Source organism: Curcuma longa, chromosome 3, assembly GCF_044706935.1.
Source record: "Curcuma longa cultivar G26 ecotype Majalengka, Jawa Barat chromosome 3, ITB_CL_G26_1.1, whole genome shotgun sequence".
Lineage (NCBI taxonomy): Eukaryota > Viridiplantae > Streptophyta > Magnoliopsida > Zingiberales > Zingiberaceae > Curcuma > Curcuma longa.
The window spans coordinates 14,834,384-14,857,279 of NC_133863.1; the positions used below are offsets into that span (position 1 = coordinate 14,834,384).

At 37.1% G+C, this 22,896-nt stretch overlaps 2 protein-coding genes and 1 pseudogene across 2 annotated transcripts; 1 reads left to right on the top strand and 2 right to left on the bottom strand.

Moving 5' to 3' along the window:
* LOC141824432 (uncharacterized) lies at positions 1-4,025 on the bottom strand. Its single transcript, XM_074711719.1, has 6 exons — positions 3,754-4,025; positions 1,498-1,618; positions 677-816; positions 524-586; positions 338-406; positions 1-238 (listed from the first exon to the last, which is right to left on the bottom strand). The coding sequence occupies exons 1-6, from the start codon at positions 3,934-3,936 to the stop codon at positions 167-169; spliced, it is 648 nt and encodes a 215-aa protein (XP_074567820.1). The 5' UTR covers positions 3,937-4,025; the 3' UTR covers positions 1-166.
* Positions 4,026-10,774: 6,749 nt separating this feature from the next.
* On the top strand, positions 10,775-11,792 carry LOC141823748 (uncharacterized; annotated as a pseudogene).
* An 848-nt stretch (positions 11,793-12,640) lies between these two features.
* Positions 12,641-16,522, bottom strand: LOC141824499 (uncharacterized). The gene is made up of 6 exons (XM_074711801.1): positions 16,238-16,522; positions 14,034-14,154; positions 13,208-13,347; positions 13,055-13,117; positions 12,869-12,937; positions 12,641-12,769 (listed from the first exon to the last, which is right to left on the bottom strand). The coding sequence occupies exons 1-6, from the start codon at positions 16,418-16,420 to the stop codon at positions 12,698-12,700; spliced, it is 648 nt and encodes a 215-aa protein (XP_074567902.1). The 5' UTR covers positions 16,421-16,522; the 3' UTR covers positions 12,641-12,697.
* Between the last annotated feature and the right edge of the window lie 6,374 nt (positions 16,523-22,896).

The window sequence follows — 22,896 nt, forward strand, 5'->3', positions numbered from 1 at the left end:
AAACTCCAAGAAATTCTAGCATTTTGCAAGAACCCTAGCTGACAAATTAAGGTTGTTCCAGGTGTGCCAACATCCAAATCCAGTTTATGTATGTTACATAATTGCTACAGAAAGTAAGGGCATAGTACCCACCAGTTAGCAGAGGTGTTGCAGAAACTTCTGTTTTTCAATTGCAGATTGTTTTCAGTCTTTTTGCAGCCTGCGCGAATCCAATGATAACCTGCAACTCATCCAATTGCTTCAGGATACACAAGATGCAATTGGGTTTGCACAGTCGTCAAACTTCGATAGATTTTCGACAAAGCTTGTTACAAGGCACAGACCAAGTCAGGGTTACCTGTGACATGAAATGCTTTTGGACTACATCAATTAGCTGCTCTTTAGAGGGGTTAGGACTGGCATCCACCTAGTGAAGGCCAAAACATGTGAGTAAGATGATCGCGCAGAACCAAATGCAAACGAGAATGAAGTTATTCTCTGCAGATTCAGGTAAGAATTAGCTATTCGTGGATTCAGAGCATACAAGATTGAAATGCCGCCAATATCGCCACAATGCTCTTGTTTCCAGCTTGCTCAGGTCAACTTTCTGACCAGTTACATAAAAACGATAGGTTCATTATAGAAAACCTGGAGAAACTTGTTCAGAATACATCTCAAGGAGATGGCCTAAGCTTACCATCTTACACCTGGATGACGAAACCGATCCCTTGGAATGTGAATCACAAGACTGAGACCTGCTTGGTAATTTGTAAGATGATCCTTTGTGGTGCCTGACCCTCGACTTGTGTGGCTTTTGAGTTTGTACATCATCAGACACTGAAATGAATGTTTCAAAGTTGTATAATGCATCCAATGGAGAAACACCCCAGTTAAAGAAGAAAAAGATGTTTTAACAGCACAGGCCACATTACGGAGAATATACATAAATTTAAAGGGCACACTCCTAGTGCAAGAGGCTCCTAACATTGGAGCATCTGCAGAGGGTTGCTATGACTCCACTCCAACCTAAAGAAAGGAAATTTGGCGACAAATATGTTCCATGGGTAACTGCAGGACACAAACTAGTGCCTATAGGAAAGAAATGGAACATACTCCAGCAAACACAAATAACTTATCTAAATTGAAAGATTTTTCCCATCATCAAAGAATATAGAAACGAAGTAAAAGATGAATCGATAACCAACTACGAATCCAATATAATCAAAGAAAAAGGGCATATAAACTCATAATGACCAGGCAGACGATCATAGTCTGAATATATTTCTAAGGAATCAAATCAAAACTATGTTTAACTAGAAAAATATCCAAGGCACCACATCATCTGTATCATAGAAAAACAGTAAATCAACCATTTCCTGCTAAAGGATAATACAAATTAAACAGACCAGCTATTTGTTTCAACATAAGCAATGATTCCACCATACCATTTTAAACTAGTAGGAAATGAAATGAATCAATAATTCATAAAGAACACAACAATGGCAAGCTTATCCATACCTGAACTATTCCACTGCATGTTGCCACATTCAATCTCACTATCTTCCTCATGGCCAGTTGGGTGTTCAATAACACAAAGGGCATTTCTTTGCAATTTCACCTCTATGCCATTAGTTAGAACCTGAAATTTTACTAATTATTTGTCTAATATGGTCTAGTTAAACAAAAGTAATCTGAAAAAATTGCTTGGAGGTCTACAAAAATTTGTTAAACCAGAACTGACAGCGGATAGAATTAGGAATTATGAAATGCTCAAACACTGTTGCAAATCACAATACCAAAGTAATGATTACAGTACAACTAAACAAGAACCGACCTACGTAACAGCACCAGATACACAAACAAAAAGATATTAGAATTACCTAGTTCATGATTTATATTATTTCAGTAACATGCACAAGCTGCAAAGAGTGATGCTGTTAACAAGTTCAAATGCTGAATAGCATCAAAACAGATTCACTGAAAGATACAGATGAGCACATTCTTAGATAAAAGAAAGTGCATCTTCAACAAAGTTATTTGTTCAGTAATTTTTCCCACAGAGAACTGGACCTTGCAAAAGTATCAATTCAAGGGAGATCCAAAGATATAGATGTCGGAAAATTTGGTGGGAAACCCCAACATTTCAAATGAAGGTAAATAACCAAAAGTTTTTCACATTCTCTTAGTCCCGCATCACATGTTTGTAATTTCTTATTTGTTGGGGTTTTCAAGGGCATTAGATGTTGGATCTACCCAATTGGCCTTTGGTACCATATCACACACATGACGGGCCAGGTCCAGTTAGAATTCCATGCAACGCGGATGCAGATGCAAATGGTGTCTCTTCGATTTTGAATTACATGTTATGTTTTCCCTTTTGAATTTAAGGAATGCAGCCTTTCAATCGGGTGAGAGTTAGAGGTGCTTGGTTCTGTAAGTTTGCAAAGCAGAGAATTATCTTCGCAGTGTGCTCTCATGCCTCCAACTTCTTCAAACCAATTCCTTTTTCAAGTTTTCACTGCTTGGAGTTACGATGGTTTCTCTACATGCTTCATAGCACTGTTGTGTTGGCAGCATAGGTGACACCGGTTGCATCCTTAAGGCACTAGAGTATTGGATATTCCCACACGAGGGCCAGAATTTCGCGTCAGGACAAAGCTTCTGCTTGCCTCCAACTAGACTTTCTTAACTTCTTATTTATGTTAGTCTGCAGGATTAGTATTGGCAACATTTCGATTGGATATTTGTCAAATTCAATATTCGGTTCTGACAATAGAAAGCATAGTGAAAGTTATTGATCAGCTCGATTCTGAATTTAAAATACATGCAACCAGAAGCACAGTACTAGATTCAATATCCGCTAAAAATGTCTAATATAAATGACCAAGATGAAGTCAAGAATGTGTTTGTATTAACAGGGATCAAGCTTAGTTTTGTAAAGAGCTCACTCAAGTTGGTATAGTTGGAACTCAAGGAATGATTATAGCAAAAAACTAAATTTAAAATACAAAAAAATATGATACAAATCGATGACAGAGTACCAAACAAACGACATTCAAGAGGTGAGGAGTATAAAACAGTTTAAGATACCAAAATAAAAACTTAGGATCAGTGTATATTCATCTGAAAATTGAATGCTACCCACTACAAAAAATTGGGAATGAATGATGTTGGTTGACAAGAGAAATCTTTTTTGGTGTTCATCAACATGATTTTTCAAAAAACTCAGGTCCTCCTAGAAAACTCTAAATCTTTTAAAGAATAGGACTACCATCGACTCACAAGAACACTGAACCTTAATCAACAGTGGCAGAAGACAATTAACTATAAGGAACATTAACTTTTGGGAATATTACAATCTTTGCGCTGAGGTCTGATCTTTGAGCAAAATGCTGTTAGCAGATCTATTATGAAGACTAAAGAATCAGGAAGCAAATGAGTCAATAAATAATTCACCAAGAGAAATCTTGCATGTAAAAAGAAAGATGCAAGGTTTATTCTCCAAATTAAACTTTTTAAGCAAGTTAAAACCTGATTTATCAACACTTCATTTAAAAATCTAATATCAAATTGACTAAGCCAATCATGCTTTCAATTGAAAAACAGAGAAAGAAACTGTCAAATCTAAAGATATGCCAACAAACCATTTTGAAAGTCAGTAATCAAAACAGTAATGGTTTTCGACCGAAACCCTAAAAAAGCAGAATCAGCTCGAGAAGGCCACAAAGAAAAGGGAACAAACTTACTTTAGTCTAAGAAAGGAAGACAATTTACCAGCCAATGCCAGCCGCCGAGGCCGACGGCCTTCTTGACAACGCCATGCAGGCCGACGAGAACCGACTTGGTACGATTATTGCCAGTCACCACCACCTTAGTGTGCCTCGGTAGGATCGGCAACTCTTCCTCGCCGCCCTCTCCGCAGCTGGGGTGGCACCCGCCGTCCAATGCCCCAAGCATCGCCACCCGCTATCCTCGGCGAAAAGGGAAGAGGAAAGGCGCCGGAATCAGATCCCGGCGGCGAATTGGCACAGGAAATCTGACATTGCGGTGAAGAAAAGCGGCGAGCTGGAGGAGATTTTGGAGAGTCGCGGAGTGGGCTGAAGCTTCTTATTTGTGATTGTGCCACGGATCCCGACGACTGGACGAGGTCGAATGATATTCCAACGCGTGGCAGAAAGTCGTCGTGCCGAAGGCCGTGTGGGACCCATCCTCGCCTTGGATTCGACGATAGCGGTTACGGAGCCGATTTGTGGTTTTGTCGTCCTTAACGCTTTGTCCGGGTCACGTGCCCGACCGTGTCAGTCCACACTCACCGACGCCGACTTTTTTTATATATATTTTGTGAATTATCAAAGTCGCATATTTCACTGCGCTCACACAATGTTGACATTTTTAAAATACATTTGAAATAAAGATAAAATTAAAAGGTCACGATTTAAGTATTTTTGGGAAGAAATACAATTTTTTAAAAGTCAATGGTGAAATTGAAATTTCTAATACATTAGGCAGGATAAAATTTTAAGAGGCAAGAAAAAAAAATGTTTGAATGATTATTTTAAATTCAAGTATTACTTTCCTTGAATATCTTAATACTTAATTTTAATGTAAGTATTACTTTTGAATGTATAAATACTCTAACATGGTGTAACACTATGCCACTTTTGGCTATGTAATGCTAGGACTTGATAGTTCACTTATGGTTCTTGTTAGGTGTTTTTGATGGTTACCTTGTGAGTGTTGTCAAATGGTAGCATGAAATTGTAGCATGACACTCATAGTTGCATGTAGTGGGTTCCACTGTATGTCAGTGGGATCCACTGTCAATGTGAGTGTCATGTTACGATTTCATGCTAAGATTTTATATTGTGTATCACCACTCTTACTTTTTATGGATTTAAGTTGTTCTAGTTTGGTATTGATATAACTATAATAACTTGGTTGGACTGTTACCCTCTTTTCCATCCTTGCACGGTCGATGCCCTCTAAGGGTTTCGACAAGTCCAACCTTTTCTAATCCGCTCAGCTACTCTAATCGCTAGCTAGAGGGGAAAGGATTTACTTTCAGTAGGCTCTCTTCGGCCTCAATTTCTGACATTTCCTGACATAGTATAGATTCTAGCTAGCAAAATAGCCTACGTTGAAAGCGACATCTAGACCATGCAAGAGGTACAATCCAACGATTGTCGTCCTTGGTGCCCTATCTTCCTTCACGTGTCTAGTCGACGGTCAGTGTTTCACTCGTGCAGTCGTCTACATAGCTCGCCTAGGACTCGTGTGACAGTCTATGTGGATATTTCCTTTCATCGGTTATGTAAGGCTTGCCAAATGTAAGTGAAGGTATGATAGTATTCTCTCAAATGGAAGCTATTCTTCTCTTTCGAACTAGGGAACCGTCGTCTCACTCTCTCTCACGCATGGACAAGCTTCACCCTCTTAGCTCAAAGCTGACTCAACCATCAAAAAGGTCACACCTGCAATGTTATTGAAGTCCAACCAGCCAAAGGATAGATTCAACTGCGACTCCAAGGCGAAAGGGTGAGAATCGGGCCAAGCACGAGGAAGGATACCACACTACAGGAAAAAATGGGATTATCGACGAATTTTTTTGGGTTCAAATTGAATTTGGCCAGTAAACATTTAAAATTACCAGCCAAAAAAATAGCCGATAAATAATTATAATTACCGGCCAAAAATTATTTTGATGAGCAATTTTAATTTTTCACTGATCTTGATCAAATTTATCGATAATATGTAATTTTTTACTAGTCAAAATTAAATTGATAGTATTTAATTTTTTACTGATCAAATCTATTTGGCCGGTAAAGTGTAATTTTCTACTAGCCAAAGTAGGATTTGATCGGTAATATTTAATTTTTTACTGATCAAAGTTAGTGATATTTATTTTTTTACTGAGCAAATCTATTTAGCCGGTAATGTGTAATTTATTACTAATCAAAGTAAGATTGGATCGGTAAATTTTAATTTTTTTTATTAGTTAAAGTTAGATTTAGTCATTATTTTTAATTTTTTTATTGGTCAAAAGTTATATTTGGTTGATAAATTATAATTTTTTATGGCCAATTTTAGATCGGACTAGTAGTTTTTAATATTTTATTAGTTAGAGTTTGATTCACTGACTAAAGATAATATAACTGATAAATTAAAAATATTTATTAAATTTAATATTTTTGAGAAAAATAAAATTAATTTTAAATTTATATAAATAATGATGAATTTGTTAAGAAATTATTAATCTGTTTTATTTCAATAAAATATATCTAAAAAATAATTAACCCAAAATTTAAAATAAATTTAGACAAAATTTTAATTTTTTATAAATAAAATAAATATGGATTATAAATAAAATTTAAGAATCTAAAAATCCACTGTAATTTAAGACTTTGTAAATAAAAATAAATCCCGATTATAAATTTAAGATCGTATTATATCAATCTAAAAATTTATTTAAAATTTATTTTAAATTTATATAAATCAAACATAAAAGATTTAAGATATTTTAAAAAATAAAATATCATTGACTTCCTCCCCGCTTCCATGTTTAAAATCCAAATTAGTCCCCGGGGCAATGGTGCAACGGTAGGACATCCGGGTTGTGACCCAGGGACCCGCGGTTCGATCCCTAGCTACGATGTATTTGCAAGAATTTTCTTCCAAATGGGAAATGCAATCAAAGGATGTTGGGCATCTGGATTGGCCGCCGTATGCGCTTCCTGATTTATCCTAGTGGTCGATAGGAAACTTCCGTAAGATCAGACCGGCCACCCCCAGGAATTGAGTCCATGAGACTGACTGGGATTTATCATTTTGTTTAAAACCCAAATTTCTTTTTTTTACACAGCAGTACGCCTCCACGGCTACCGCCGCGGCCGCCTCGAGCTGCCGTGGCAGCCGTGCATGTCTGTCGCCACCTCGCGCGTCCGCCTCTCACCTCCGTCACCGCGCCCCCCTCGGGCACCCCCATCGTGACCTCAACCATGTCTCATCCCAACAATGCTCTCGCCCTAACTCATTAGCTTTCGTTCCTCCTCAAAAACTTCATCGCCCGTTCGTCAAGGACCTACTCTGGTGGCCCTCTTCTCCGTCCATCTGCTACTCCGCTTCAAGATCCGGGGGCAGAGACGAGGACCAGGCGATGAAGGGAGTAGAGCATCTGCTGGAGGAGGGTGGAGGTTGTCGCGTCACTTAGGCGAGTTACATAATAACCGTCAATTTGAATTAAATCCATCAAATTAATCCATCTCATTAAATAATTTAAATTAAGTTGACTCGTGAATTAAGAATATTTATTTTTTCTCAAAATTTAAATTAAAATAAAAAATTTAATATACTACTAAACTTGATCCATCTAAATCATAATTCAAATATAAAAATTTTAATTTTATCTGTTTAAATTATATTCAAATTTAAATATTTTTTATATTTTTTATGATCTACCGAACTCATAATTCTTTTTAAATTGGATTGTATTAAAAATTTATCAACCTGCCCTTTCCTTTCTTAGTTGACCGTCACAAGAGTGCTGCACCCATCGCCGAGACGCCCCTCGTTTCTTTATTCCTGTTGCTTTAGAGATGTTCTGGAGATCATATCGATCGGCGGTTGGAGCTCACATTTCTTCTCGTAGTTTTTTATTTATCTGTAATTCACCGATCTGTCCATTTCTCAAATTGTAATTTATTTTCTCATTGTATTTTTTTATTTATTTATTTTACTTCACTTAGTTGTAAATTAATTTTTTTGCCTGATCCCTTGTTCTTTAATATATTATCGTGATGAACTTTTAGGTCTCCGCCATTGATGGATATCTGATATCTGAATGTAAGTATTTATATTATTTATTTATTTATTTATTTTCCCTTTTAGTATCTTCTAATAAACACCTACTAATTTTGAAATTAGAACATCAAACTGAATGTCAACAATTGTCCGTCGGAGTTTCTCTAACTCTGTTTTCTACTTTCATTAATTTCCCTAAAGATTTAAGGGCCCAATTAATTTCCCTAAAGATTTAAGGGCCCAATTTGTTCTACATGTCACTTCCCTAAGGCAGTGACATATTGACATTCATTATTTAGTTGTACAACAACTTAAGCTTAAGGATCATAACAATTATTAATTCTTTTTCTCCTGTTCAAAAAATTTCTTATGACTATTGTAATGGCTTACATGCCTTCCAGTTAAGGTTTCTTTGTCTACTAATTTAAGACAGGTTTCTGTTAAAAATGAAGGGCATGAACACATAGTGAATAAGATCCTCCTTTCTCTCTTATGCAAAATAATCTTAGAAAAAAGATCTATTAGTTGAACAAAGTCAATCACGTGAATGTTTTAATGGTTTTGTTGTAGCACTTTGTTTGTAATAAGTGAGCTGTGGCATAGACATCCTATGCATTCCACAAACCCCATTCATCTTAATCCACCAAACATGCCTACCCAATCTTCTTAATTTGGGCAAGTTATCTGCCACACCCGATTTGTCTTAATTCATCCAATTCACCTAGCATGTCTAGCTTGGGCTATCTTGCCAAGATTAGCTCAACTTGCTCGACACTCATATTGCTTGTTTCGTCAAGCAAATTAGCTAGTCTTGCTTGTCAGTCTCACTTGGCCCATTTGACTCACCTAAGTCGCTTGACCTATATGATTGGTAATGATTAACATCATCCTAGTAGTTGTTCGGTGTGCATTAGTCTCAACTTCTCCAACTTCACGTCGCAAGGCTTATCGCCTAGCCATGAACAACATATTTTTTTAAAAATATATATAAAGTTCAATTTGAGTAAAATTCAAATGGAACAAGAAAATAAATAATTAAACTAGATATAGATGATTGTTCATCCTTTCAAAATAAAATCCTTTAGTCATTTTCTTTAGTAACATATTTAGGTGTCACAGCATTGAGCAATTCATTACTAAAATGTAGTAGTGTCGCAAGAAAATCTAAAATCAAAGACATTTTAATATCCGTGAGCAATTAGGCATAGCTTTATTGACGATAACAGTGACAAAAAATAAATTGAGATGATATTGACATGTTTAAAATAACTTTATTGTTAGAAGAGTAGAATTTTTTAGAGTGGAAGCAGTAAGGGAATAAGAAAGATCAAAGAAAATTATAGTTAATCTAATAACAAACAACTTGACTAATTCGAATAACATTAAGGATATGCATAGAGCATAATGGAGTATAAAATACATGAAGCTGACACCACTTGATGATAAGGAATTGTTAATATATAACTAAGCTTTGATGAGAAGAGGCTATCAAAAAGAATTGCCCTTTTAACTCTTAATGTGGGGTTGTTTCTAGTTAGCCACCCTCTGAATATTTAATGATGCATTTCCAGTCTGTCAGGAAATTGTCTATGCACTAATAAATGAGTAAAGCATTCGCACTAACATATAGTCAACTTTATCATAATCAAATATTCATGTTGAAGTCTGGCTGCATAGAACTCCATTGACAACCATATCCATTAAGTGGCTACAACATTATAATATGTTAGAACATGAACCTAGGATATAACAAAACACTAAATGATTTTCTTGTGAATGTGGATGCTTATGTTGGATGATGATTATATAGCAGATGAACCTTTTAGCTTATTGAGATGATTTTTGGGCCCTTTTTAGCAGTTAAGTCAGCTTATTACCTTGACCCTAAAAGATTATGTCAGTAAGTAGTGTGATGTGTTGAATGCTCACATGTTGGAGTATACACAGGCACCATTAGAATGGGAGAGTAGGGTTTGCACCTATAGAAGAGGACCCCAATCATACCCATTAATTGGTGTTCGCAGTTAGCAGGAAAATGATGTTTTAGTTTATGTTCCAGATTGCATAGTATGCAGTTTATCATTATATATTATCAACTCATCATGTTATCAGTGGCTTGACTTGCTCAGTTTTTCTCTACATACTCTCCTTATATTGCCACTTCTAAGCCACAAGAAGGTGATTTTCACTGCAAAAAAATCAGCCTTCTGCAACGAATTTTGCAACGAATTTCTTAAAAAAATTCGTTACAGAATTTTTTGCAACGAATTTGGCGACGAATTATTATTCGTCGCCAAATTCTCATCGCAGACTTCTGCAACGAATTTCGGTGATTCGTCGCTAAAAATAGCGACGAAAAATTTAATTCGTCGCTGAGTTCGTTGCCTCTCTTGATATATATATTTACATATGTGCATACCGTTTTGGTTGTCTGTTGTTAGGATATTTGATAAACTATTTTCCTTAGTTTTGCATTATAGGGGGAAAAAATTCATCTTTTCCAATTTCCTCACATGGTATAGAGTTGGTATTGTGAATGACAATGGCTTGCTCCATTGTTTTCCTGGTTCTTCCTGTCAAAAAAGTTGCTTGTTGTTAGTGGTTATTTTTTATTATCACTGTATCTTTGCTATTCAGAATGTAATGCACTAGGAAAAATAAAATTTAGCCAAGGAAATGCCCAAGAAGTTTGTGAACTGACTCCGATTTATATTCCATTCAATTTTTTTATGGCCTGTTGTTGCTCTCTTTAGATTATTCTCTAAAACACTTCCAGTGAACTAAATTCTAAATATTGAGATTCTACTGCTCACTATTTTGATACTGCTTTTGTCAGTATACAATTACAACATGAATTCTTTGGACATAATCAAGATATCGATTGTTCTTTCTCACTATCTTTATATTGTATTGTTTCCTTATTGTATCATGAAAAATAATTATTCTGTATAAAACAAGGTCGGTTGGTCCGATCCATCTAAACAGGTCAATTGAGCCAATGAAGCCAAACAAGTAGGTGGTCCGGGCAAGCCCGCGGCTAACCGATCCAGACAAGCTAAGAAGTTGAGCTAGTCAAGTTGATTGGCCTGATCAGGTCAATCAGTTTCAGTTGAGCAAATACTACCAAGTTAGTTCTTCATATATTTCTTATTTACTTTATTCATATAAAATAATTCTCTACAGAGTCAAGCGCCGTCTTTCCTTGTCTTCGTCAAGCGCACCAGAACAATTTTCTACGATTCTGGCGCCGTCTTTCTTTCTCTTTGCCACAGTTAAGTGTGTGGCTATACAAAAAGCAAACACGTACGTGCCGTTTTGGATAATTCATCCTTGATGACATTCCACCTCGCCTGGGATCATCAGCAAAGCAACGTGGATTACACACTGCGTGCTTCTCTGGGACTACGAACTCATCTGCGATCAAAATCTGTGAGCGAGGACGAGGCAAATTGTGCGGGAGGAGGCTTCGCAGACACGCACGTATCGTTTCTGTCACCATCTCAGAACTTTGTCAGGGTTTCGTTCGCCTTCAGAGGAGAAAGAGACAAAAAGCTCTTTGACTGGAGTTGAGGGCACGGCCAGGGGAGGAGAACCTGAAACAGCAGTGGCAATGCGATGAATTCAGCCATTTTGCCCAGGTTCAGTGGTATATTCTGCATGGCCTCCGGTATGTGGAAGGAGGATACACTGCATTCTTCTTTTATAAAGAACCCATGCCATTTGCTAACTTGTGAAGTTGTGATATATTTTTCATGGAAGACAGTGGTAATGCAAGGAGGGATAGGGATAATAGTAATCCTTCGTCTTCTTCTCCAGCCTACTTTGGTGCGGAATCTTGTCTGTTGCTGATGCTTCTGGCAGTGTCGTTGTTGATACTTCCGTTGGTGCTTCCACCGTTGCCTCCGCCGCCATCCATGTTGTTGTTGCTACCGGTGGGGCTCCTCGGCGTGCTTTTTATCTTGGCCTTTATGCCGTCGGTGGATGTTCCAAAGTTTACAACCTCTAACGACCCATAGTTGTGAATGTATATGCCAAGAGAGGAAGAGAAAATATGAAAGGTTTTGGATGTGTGAAGGGCTTTCATGTGTTCATTGTAGCAAAAAGAATTACAACTAAGATAATTATTATATAATAATCTACTACTTTCTTTAATTCAATTTTGATCACTCACAAAGGAAGACATTTGTCTTTGTCATCGAAATTCGATCTTTACTTACTTCAATAAATCTATTAGGTAATAATCAATTCAATCATGTTTTAGGAGCATTTGTTTAAATAAAATAAGATAAATATGGTGGTGATAATTAGTTTAGAAATGCTTTTTATGACTATGTTTAAAATAATATTAATTATTTTATATAATTAGTAATATTTAAAGGTTTCTATACCGATTTTATAAATAAATGTAATTGCTTTCAATGAACTACATTATAAAATAATATTCTAATTCATTTGTATATCTATGTTTAAAATAAAATCAATAATTCATACTTTCATAGATTGGGCTTTCTAAAAGATCTGCAAACATTGATGAAATTTTTAAGTATTAATAATTTAGATACAGATATTATCGTGACTGTTTTTTTTATGAAATATATTACAAAATAAACTTTAAACTTAATCTAGAACACCAAAAAATTGTAACTAAAACACTCTACATATCTTGATCAGATAATTGATTAACATTTATAAATCTAAAAGCAAACAGCATTTGACAGAGATGAAAACTTATGCAGCATTTCTAAAGCAAGGGTAAAACTCTAAGAAATTCTAGCATTTTGCAAGAACCCTAACAGACAAATTAAGGTTGTTCCAGGTGTGCCAACATCCAAATCCAGTTTATGTATGTTACATAATTGCTACAGAAAGTAAGGGCACAGTACCCACCAGTTAGCAGAGGTGTTGCAGAAACTTCTGTTTTTCAATTGCAGATTGTTTTCAGTCTTTTTGCAGCCTGCGCGAATCCAATGATAACCTGCAACTCATCCAATTGCTGCAGGATACACAAGATGCAATTGGGTTTGCGCAGTTGTCAAACTTCGATAGATTTTCGACAAAGCGTGTTACAAGGCACAGACCAAGTCAGGGTTACCTGTGACATGAAATGCTTTTGGACTACATCAATTAGCTGCTCTTTAGAGGGGTTAGGACTGGCATCCACCTAGTGAAGGCCAAAACATGTGAATAAGATGATCGCGCAGAACCAAATGCTAACAAGAATGAAGTTATTCTCTGCAGATTCAGGTACGAATTAGCTATTCGTGGATTCGGAGCATACAAGATTGAAATGCCGCCAATATCGCCACAATGCTCTTGTTTCCAGCTTGCTCAGGTCAACTTTCTGACCAGTTATATAAAAACGATAGGTTCATTATAGAAAACCTGGAGAAACTTGTTCAGAATACATCTCAAGGAGATGGCCTAAGCTTACCATCTTACACCTGGATGACGAAACCGATCCCTTGGAATGTGAATCACAAGACTGAGACCTGCTTGGTAATTTGTAAGATGATCCTTTGTGGTGCCTGACCCTCGACTTGTGTGGCTTTTGAGTTTGTACATCATCAGACACTGAAATGAATGTTTCAAAGTTGTATAATGCATCCAATGGAGAAACACCCCAGTTAAAGAAGAAAAAGATGTTTTAACAGCACAGGCCACATTACGGAGAACATAAATATATTTAAAGGGCACACTCCTAGTGCAAGAGGCTCCTAACATTGCAGCATCTGCGGAGGGTCACTATAACTCCACTCCAATGTAAAGAAAGGAAACTTGGCGACAAATATGTTCCATGGGTAACTGCAGGACACAAACTAGTGCCTATAGGAAAGAAATGGAACATACGCTCCAGCAAACACAAATAACTTATCTAAATTGAAAGATTTTTCCCATCATCAAAGAATATAGAAACGAAGTAAAAGATGAATCGATAACCAACTAGGAATCCAATATAATCAAAGAAAAACGGTATATAAACACATAATGACCAGTCAAACAATCATAGTCTGAATATATTTCTGAGGAATCAAATCAAAACTACGTTTAACTAGAAAAATATGCAAGGCACCACATCATCTCTATCGTAGAAAAACAGTAAGTCAACCATTTCCTGCTAAAGGATAATACAAATTAAACAAACCAGCTATTTGTTTCAACATAAGCAATGATTGATCCACCTTACCATTTTAAACTAGTAGGAAACGAAATGAATCAATAATTCATAAAGAAGACAACAATGGCAAGCTTATCCATACCTGAACTATTCCACTGCATGTTGCCACATTCAATCTCACTATCTTCCTCATGGCCAGTTGGGTGTTCAATAACACAAAGGGCATTTCTTTGCAATTTCACCTCTATGCCGTTAGTTAGAACCTGAAATTTTACTAATTATTTGTCTAGTAATCTGAAAAAATTGCTTGAAGGTCTACAAATATTTGTTAAACCAGAACTGACAACGGATAGAATTAGGAATTATGAAATGCTCAAACACTGTTGCAAATCACAATACCAAAGTAATGATTACAGTACAACTAAACAAGAACCGACCTACGTAACAGCACCAGATACACAAACAAAAAGATATTAGAATTACCTAGTTCATGATTTATATTATTTCAGTAACATGCACAAGCTGCAAAGAGTGATGCTGTTAACAAGTTCAAATGCTGAATAGCATCAAAACAGATTCACCGAAAGACACAGATGAGCACATTCTTAGATAAAAGAAAGTGCATCTTCAACAAAGTTATTTGTTCAGTAATTTTTCCCACAGAGAACTGGACCCTGCAAAAGTATCAATTCAAGGGAGATGCAGTGATATAGATGTCGGAAAATTTGGTGGGAAACCCCAACATTTCAAATGAAGGGAAATAACCAAAAGTTTTTCACATTCTCTTAGTCCCGCATCACATGTTTGTAAATTCTTATTTGTTGGGGCTTTCAAGGGCATTAGATGTTGGATCTACCCAATTGGCCTTTGGTACCATATTACACACATGGCGTGCCAGGTCCAGTTAGAATTCCATGCAATGCGGATGCAGATGCAACTGGTGTCTCTTTGATTTTGAATTACATGTTATGTTTTCCCTTTTGAATTTAAGGAATGCAGCCTTTCAATTGGGTGAGAGTTAGAGGTGCTTGGTTCTGTAAGTTTGCAAAGCAGAGAATTATCTTCGCAGTGTGCTCTCATGCCTCCAACTTCTTCAAACCAATTCCTTTTTCAAGTTGTCACTGCTTGGAGTTACAATGGTTTCTCTACATGCTTCAAAGCACTGTCGTGTTGGCAGCATAGGTGACACCAGTTGCATCCTTATGGCACTAGAGTATTGAATATTCCCACACGAGGGCCAGAATTTCACATCAGGACAAAGCTTCTGCTTGCCTCCAACTAGACTTTCTTAACTTCTTATTTATGTTAGTCTGCAGGATTAGTATTGGCAACATTTCGATTGGATATTTGTCAAATTCAATATTTGGTTCTGACAATAGAAAGCATAGTGAAGTTTAAAATACATGCAACCAGAACCACAGTACTAGATTCAATATCCACTAAAAATGTATAATATAAATGACCAAGATGAAGTCAAGAATGTGTATGTATTACAGGGATCAAGCTTAGTTTTGTAAAGAGCTCACTCAGGTTGGTATAGTTGGAACTCAAGGAATGATTCTAGCAAAAAACTAAATTTAGAATACAAAAAAATATGATACAAATCGATGCCAGAGTACCAAACAAAGGACATTCAAGAGGTGAGGAGTATAAAACAGTTTAAGATACCAAAATAAAAACTTAGGATCAGTGTATATTCATCTGAAAATTGAATGCTACCCACTACAAAAAATTGGGAATGAATGATGTTGGTTGACAAGAGAAATCTTTTTTGGTGTGCATCACCATGATTTTTCAAAAAACTCAGGTCCTCCTAGAAAACGCTTAATCTTTTAAAGAAGAGGACTACCGTCGACTCACAAGAACACTGAACCTTAATCAACAGTAACAGGAGACATTTAAGGAACATTAACTTTTGGGAATATTACAATCTTTGCGCTGAGGTCTGATCTTTGAGCAAAATGCTGTTAGCAGATCTATTATGAAGACTAAAGAATCTGGAAGCAAATGAGTCAATAAATAATTCACCAAGAGAAATCTTGCATGTAAAAAGAAAGATGCAAGGTTTATTCTCCAAATTAAACTTTTTAAGCAAGTTAAAACCTGATTTATCAACGCTTCATTTAAAAATCTAATATCAAATTGATTAAGCCAATCATGCTTTCAATTGAAAAACAGAGAAAGAAACTGTCAAATCTAAAGGTATGCCAACAAACCATTTTGAAAGTCAGTAATCAAAACAGTAATGGTTTTCGATCGAAACCCTAAAAAAGCAGAATCAGCTCGAGATAGCCAAAAAGAAAAGGGAACAAACTTACTTTAGTCTAAGAAAGGAAGACAATTTACCAGCCAATGCCAGCCGCCGAGGCCGACGGCCTTCTTGACAACGCCATGCAGGCCGACGAGAACCGACTTGGTACGATTATTGCCGGTCACCACCACCTTAGTGTGCCTCGGTAGGATCGGCAACTCTTCCTCGCCGCCCTCTCCGCAGCTGGGGTGGCACCCGCCGTCCAATGCCCCAAGCATCGCCACCCGCTATCCTCGGCCAAAAGGGAAGAGGAAAGGCGCCGGAATCAGATCCCGGCAGCGAATTGGCACAGGAAATCTGACATTGCGGTGAAGAAAAGCGGCGAGCTGGAGGAGATTTTGGAGAGTCGCGGAGTGGGCTGAAGCTTCTTATTTGTGATTGTGTGTGTGTGTCTTTCGGGCCACCAGCCACGGATCCCGACGACTGGACGAGGTCGAATGATATTCCAACGCGTGGCAGAAAGTCGTCGTGCCGGAGGCCGTGTGGGACCCATCCTCGCCTTGGATTCGACGATAGCGTTCACGTACGGAGCCGATTTGTGGTTTTGTCGTCCTTAACGCTTTGTCCGTGTCACGTGCCCGACCGTGTCAGTCCACACAATCACCGACGCCGACTTTTTTTTTTATATATTTTGTGAATTATCAAAGTCGCATATTTCACTGCGCTCACACAAATGTTGACATTTTTATTTTTGGGAAGAAATAAAATTTTTAAAAAGTCAATGGTGAAATTGAAATTTCCGATGCATTAGGCAGGATAAAATTTTAAGAGGCAATAAAATAAAATGTTTGAATGATTATTTTAAATGCAAGTATTGCTTTCCTTGAATATCTTAATACTTAATTTTAATGTAAGTATTACTTTTGAATGTATAAATACTCTAACATGGTGTGACACTATGCCACTTTTGGCTATGTAATGCTAGAACTTGATAGTTCACTTATGGTTCTTGTCTTGCAAAGTAATAGGTGTTTTTGATGGTTACCTTGTGAGTGTTGTCATTTACTTTTTATGGATTTGAGTTGTTCTAGTTTGGTATTGATGCAGCTCTAGTAACTCGGTCGGGTTGTTGCCCTCTTTTCCATCCTCGCACGATTGATGCCCTCTAAGGGTTCTAACAAGCCTAACCTTTTATAATCCACTCAGCTACTCTAATCGCTAGAGCGGAAAGGATCTACTTTCAGCAGGCTCTCTTCGGCCTCAACTACTGATATTTCTTGACCTAGTACCGATCCTAGCTAACAAAATAGCCTACGTTGAAGGCGACATCGAGATAACGACAAAATCGTACGAGAGGTATGACCCAACGACTGTCATCCCTAGTGCTCTATCTTCCTTTGCGTGTCTAGTCGGCGGTCGGTGTTTCACTCATGCGATTGTCTACACAGCTCGCCTAGGATTCGTGTGGCAATCTACGTGGATATTTTCTTTCATCGGCTATATAAGGCTTGATAAATGTAAGTGAAGGTATGATTTTATTTTCTCAAGTGGAAGCTATTCTGTTAGTACAGATGGAATCAAAATATCTCCACAATGATATGATATTGTCCAATTTGGGTCTAAACCATGAGGACTTAGATCCAAAGTGGACAATATCATACCATTATGGAGATATTTTAATTTTATCGGTACTAACAAGTGGTATCAGAGCGAGACCGCTCTTCACCGGACTAACCACCGGAAGAGTCATGATCCAGATCTAACCATGTAGGTTGAATCTTAAACAAAAGAAGTGGGTGCTCCCGTATCTGAATTAAGAGGACCAGACATCAGACAGAAAGTCCTAGTTGCGGTTAGGCAGGAAGTCCTAATAGGTCGGATGGATCAAGGGGTAGGAAATCCTAGTTGCGGCTAGGCAAGAAGTTTTAGTAGGTCGGATGGACTGAGAGGCAGAAAGTCCTAGTTGTGGCTAGGTAGGAAGTCCTAGTAAGTCGGGTAGATTGAGGGGCAGGAAGTCCTAGTAGGTCAGATGGACCGAGGGGCAGAAAGTCCTTGTGGGTTGAGGATTCGGACATCAAACGGAGGTTTTCCATTTGAGGGGGTCTGTGGTCCTTTGTTTGAGGGGGATTGTTGGGTTGTAAGAGTGCAAACATAGTCCCACATCTAAAAATACATGGAATCATGAGTTTAAAAAAATGAAAAATATCTCCATTGGTATGAGACTTTTTAGGGAGAGCCCAAAAATAAAACCATGAGGGCTTACGTCTAAACAGGGGCGGCTCAAGCCCACGGAGGGCCCTAGGCGAAATTTTTTTTAAAATAATTGTTATTGTTTTAAAAAAATTTCTCTTATCTTTTTTTGTTTGGACTTCTGACCGATAATGGTGGCCGTCTTCCTCGCCCCTCTGGCCGTGAGGCTCTCCGTCTTCCTCGCCCCACTGCCCCTGAATGATTCATCAAAAAAAACTCGTATAACAGCTGTATCAAACACAAAAAAATTACTATCTAAAAGCTAAATCTCAGCAACAATATTATTGAAAGAAGGAAAAGAAATTACCGGATCGGATCCGACGCCCAAATACAGAGTAAATGAAACACAATTAGTGAATCCGACGATCTGTAAACAGGACGATTAATCAGATCTGACGCGGCAGGGAAGACGGTTTCGCCTACGTGGATTACTCGTCGGCCAGAGGGGCGAGGAACGGAGGAAGACGGCCACTCGGCCAGAGGCCAGAGGGGCGAGGAAGACGGAGAGCCTCACGGCCAGAGCGGCGAGGAAGACGAAGAGCCTCACGGCCAGAGAGGCGAGGAAGACGGTCAGAGGCCAGAGAGGCCGAGGCCCTCGCGGTTTCGCCGGCGAGGCCCTCGCGGTTTCGCCGGCGAGGAAGACGATCGAAGAAGACTGAAGACGGCCAGAGGGGCGAGTCCCTCTCGGTTTCGCCGGCGAGGAAGATGGTCGAAGAAGAGGGCCAGAGGGCTGAGGGGCGAGGCGGCGAGCTCGCGGTTTCGCCGTCGCCGACGAGGAAGACGGCCAGAGGGGGAGGCGGCGAGCCTTGCAGTTTCGCCGGCGAGGAAGACGGCCAGAGGGGCGAGCCTCGCGGTTTCGCTGGCGAGGAAGACGGCCAGAGGGGCGAGCCTCGCGGTTTCGCCGGCGTCGGTGAGGAAGACCGAAGACCGTCGAAGCAGTGCTCGCGTGCGGCATGTCGCGTCGAACGGAGGTGTTGTCTTGCTCGTGCCTCGCTGATCGGTGCTCGCGTGCGCGTCGAACGAGAAGAGGGAGTCGAAATCTCGAAGACGATAGATGATCATGTGATGGCTAGAGGGGAGATGAAGAGTCGAAGTCTCGAAGACTGTGTGCGCGTCGAACGAGAAGAGGGGACGCGGCGAGAAAGAATACGAACGACTTTCCGGATCGGATTTTAACTCTCTACCATCCATTAATGATTAATCCTAAATATTTTTTTTTGGTCCCCAAGTGAAACTGGGCCCTAGGCATAGGCCTTACCGGCCTATGCCTAAAGTCGGGCCTGCGTCTAAAGTGGACAATATCATATCATTGTGAAGATATTTTTCATCCTTTTAAATTCATGATCTTTTCCATGTATTTTTTAGGACTATGTTTGCACCCTTACAACCCAACATATTCTTCTCCCTCAAACCAGGAAACCATCCTCTCGCTCTCTCTCATGCATGCACGAGCTTCACTCTCTCAGCTCAGAGCTGACTCGACCGTCGAAAGGGTCACACATGCAATGTTGGCACTTGTTGATGCGCTTTTCATTCGTAGGATATTGAAGTCCAACTTGCCAGAGGACAGATTCAACTGGACTCCAAGCGGCCCAAGTACGAGGAAGGATACCACACTATGGGAAAATATGGGATTATCAATGATTTTTTTGGTCCAAATTGAATTTGACCGGTAAACATTTAAAATTACGAGCAAAAAAAAATTTTAGGCGATAAATAATTATAATTACCGACCAAAATTTATTTTGGTAAGCACTTTTAATTTTTTACTGATCAAAGTTAAATTTGATCGACAATATGTAATTCTTTACTAATCAAAATTAAATAGATAATATTTAATTTTTTATTGGTCAAATATATTTGGTCGGGAATGTGTAATTTTCTACTAATCAAAGTTGGATTTGATCGGTAACATTTAATTTTTTGCTGATCAAAGTTAGATTTTATCGGTGATATGTTTTTTTGTTACTGATCAAATCTATTTAGCCGATAATGTGTAATTTATTACTAGTCAAAGTAAGATTTGATCCGTAAATTTTAATTTTTTTATTGTTTAAAGTTAGATTTAGTCACTATTTTTAATTTTTTATTGGTCAAAATTATATTTGATTGATAAATTATAAGTTTTTATGGCCAAATTTAGATTGGACTAGTAGTTTTTAATATTTTATTAGTTAAAGTTTGATTTACCGATTAAAATTAAATATAACTGACAAATTAAAAATATTTATTCATCATACTTAATATGTATTTCATATTTTTGAGAAAAATAAGTTTTATTTTACATTTATATAAATAATGGTGAATTTGTTAAGAAATTATTAATCTATTTTATTTCAATAAAATATATCTAAAAACAATTAACACAAAATTTAAAATAAATTTAGACAAAAATTTAATTTTTTATAAATAAAAATAAATATGGATTATATATAAAATTTAAGAATCTAAAAATCCACTGTAATTTAAGACTTTGTAAATAAAAATAAATCCCGATTATAATTTAAGATCGTAATATATCAATCTAAAAATTATTTTACATTTAAAAAATAGATAAAAATTATTTTAAATTTATACAAATCAAATATAAAATTGTTAAAGAATTATAAATCTATTTAGATATTTTTAAAAATAAAATATCTTGGACTTCCTCCCCGCATCCCTTAATTTATAAATTCCTAATTAAATAAACTTATAAATTCCTATCTAATTCATAAATTTTTCATAATATTTAAAATTTTAATTATTTCGATTAATTCGGTCAAAAACTAAATTAATCGATATTTTATTGGTTCGATTAATTTGATTTTTATTTAAAAATTCGATCAGTTCGATTAGTTCAAAAAAAAGTCAATTTTATTTGATTTTGATTAATTCAGTTTGATTTGATTCAATTTTAATCGAATACTAACTCTACTTTTTATATTGCCACTTCTAAGCCACACGAAGGTGATTATGATTTTTGTAGGTTAATATACCAAATCCATACTATGAGAATGCTTGGAGTTTTACAAATTATATTTGTCCGTGCTTCTTTTATTTAGTTGAGTGGTGGGACTTTAGAATAGTTTATGAAATTTAAATTCTATATTCAACCATATAGTTTAGTTATTGTTTTTATTTTATTTTATTTATTTTGCCTTAGCAAGTGCCCAAGAAATAACTGTTGGGGCTGCCATTGGTGCCTATAGAAATCATTTGGAGCATGACAATATAGCATCATGAAAATGCATAGCATGACAAAGTATAAGGAAAAAATCTAGGGAAAGGCATTTTCAATCAGAAATCCAGAAGTATTTTCTTTTTCACAAGCATGCTGTGAAGAAAGAAATATTTATAAGAGGTAAACTGATCTAATTGATGTGAATGAACCTTAGAAAAAGACATCACGAGGAAATTCTGAAGTGTCATTCGAAACAACATTAATCCAGTCAAGATTTTGACAAAGATTTCTTACCTCTTCTCATCTTAACAACTCCTCTGAAACCTGCATGTTATTATAGCATAAAGCTAGTGTTCGAATGGCCATAATATGTTTTGTGAAAGCATTCATGTAGGAATCTATATGCGCGAAAAATCGATTAAACCGCATATAACGCAGCGAAAACAGGATCCCTCCAAAAGATCCATGCGAAAACATACTCGTTTTATTGATTATCTACATGATCGAGTTACCTTTGATGCGAGCCCTTCGCAATTCCGACAGCAACTCTTGTTTTCAAAGGTTCACGGATCTCAGCACGATCAGTGTGTTCGCGCCTCCACGGTATCCACACAAACACTAAGATGGATAAGAATCAAACTGTAGTGCTAGCCACAAATCAGGTTCGACCAAGGAGGTAGAAGAGAAGAGAAAGAAGGAGAAGATCAAGATCATCAAAAAGAAGATTATCAAAAACCTCTCACCCCTTTTTATATCCCACCGTGGGATATGAAGGGTTTTTGGCTTTTAGTGATTTAAGAAATTAATATTTTATTAACTCCCATACAGCTTATGCATGAAGATCTTTCTCTTCTTTTAATGAAGATCATGCATCTCATGCATGATAATCTTTCTCTTCTTTTAAGGAAGATTATGCATCTCATGCATGATAATCTTTTTCTTCTTTTAAGGAAGATCATGCAGCCTTTTAATAATGATCATGTCACCCTTTTTTATGAATTCGAATTGGCTTGTGTGACTTTGAGTCTCACACAATCTGAGTTGATTTGAGTCCAACTTGAGTCTAACTCAATCCGAATTGACACTAAAGACTAATTCTAATAATTCAATCAGTACAACAGTGAATTACCATAACATTCAAATGGGCTTCAAGGGAAACAGCACAATGAGATATATATATCACGTAGTAGACAAAATGAAATTAGGAAAACAAATTGCATGTCCCATCAATTTGAAACTGACTAAATCCTTAAGCATTTAAAACATTTTAATTATGCTGAACATTATTTTAATTATGCTCAAGATTACAGAAAAAAATAAAAATAATGTTAAAGATTATTC

Bases quoted from the DNA above. Each gene is read 5' to 3' on its own strand.
- LOC141824499 (XM_074711801.1), bottom strand. From the start codon at position 16,420: ATGCTTGGGGCATTGGACGGCGGGTGCCACCCCAGCTGCGGAGAGGGC. The intron at 13,348-14,033 runs GTATGGATAAGC...CATTCATTTCAG, and splicing joins CATGCAGTGGAATAGTTCAG to TGTCTGATGATGTACAAACT. The intron at 13,118-13,207 runs GTAAGCTTAGGC...ATAACTGGTCAG, and splicing joins CGTCATCCAGGTGTAAGATG to AAAGTTGACCTGAGCAAGCT.
- LOC141824432 (XM_074711719.1), bottom strand. From the start codon at position 3,936: ATGCTTGGGGCATTGGACGGCGGGTGCCACCCCAGCTGCGGAGAGGGC. The intron at 817-1,497 runs GTATGGATAAGC...CATTCATTTCAG, and splicing joins CATGCAGTGGAATAGTTCAG to TGTCTGATGATGTACAAACT. The intron at 407-523 runs GTATGCTCTGAA...GGCCTTCACTAG, and splicing joins ATTGGCGGCATTTCAATCTT to GTGGATGCCAGTCCTAACCC.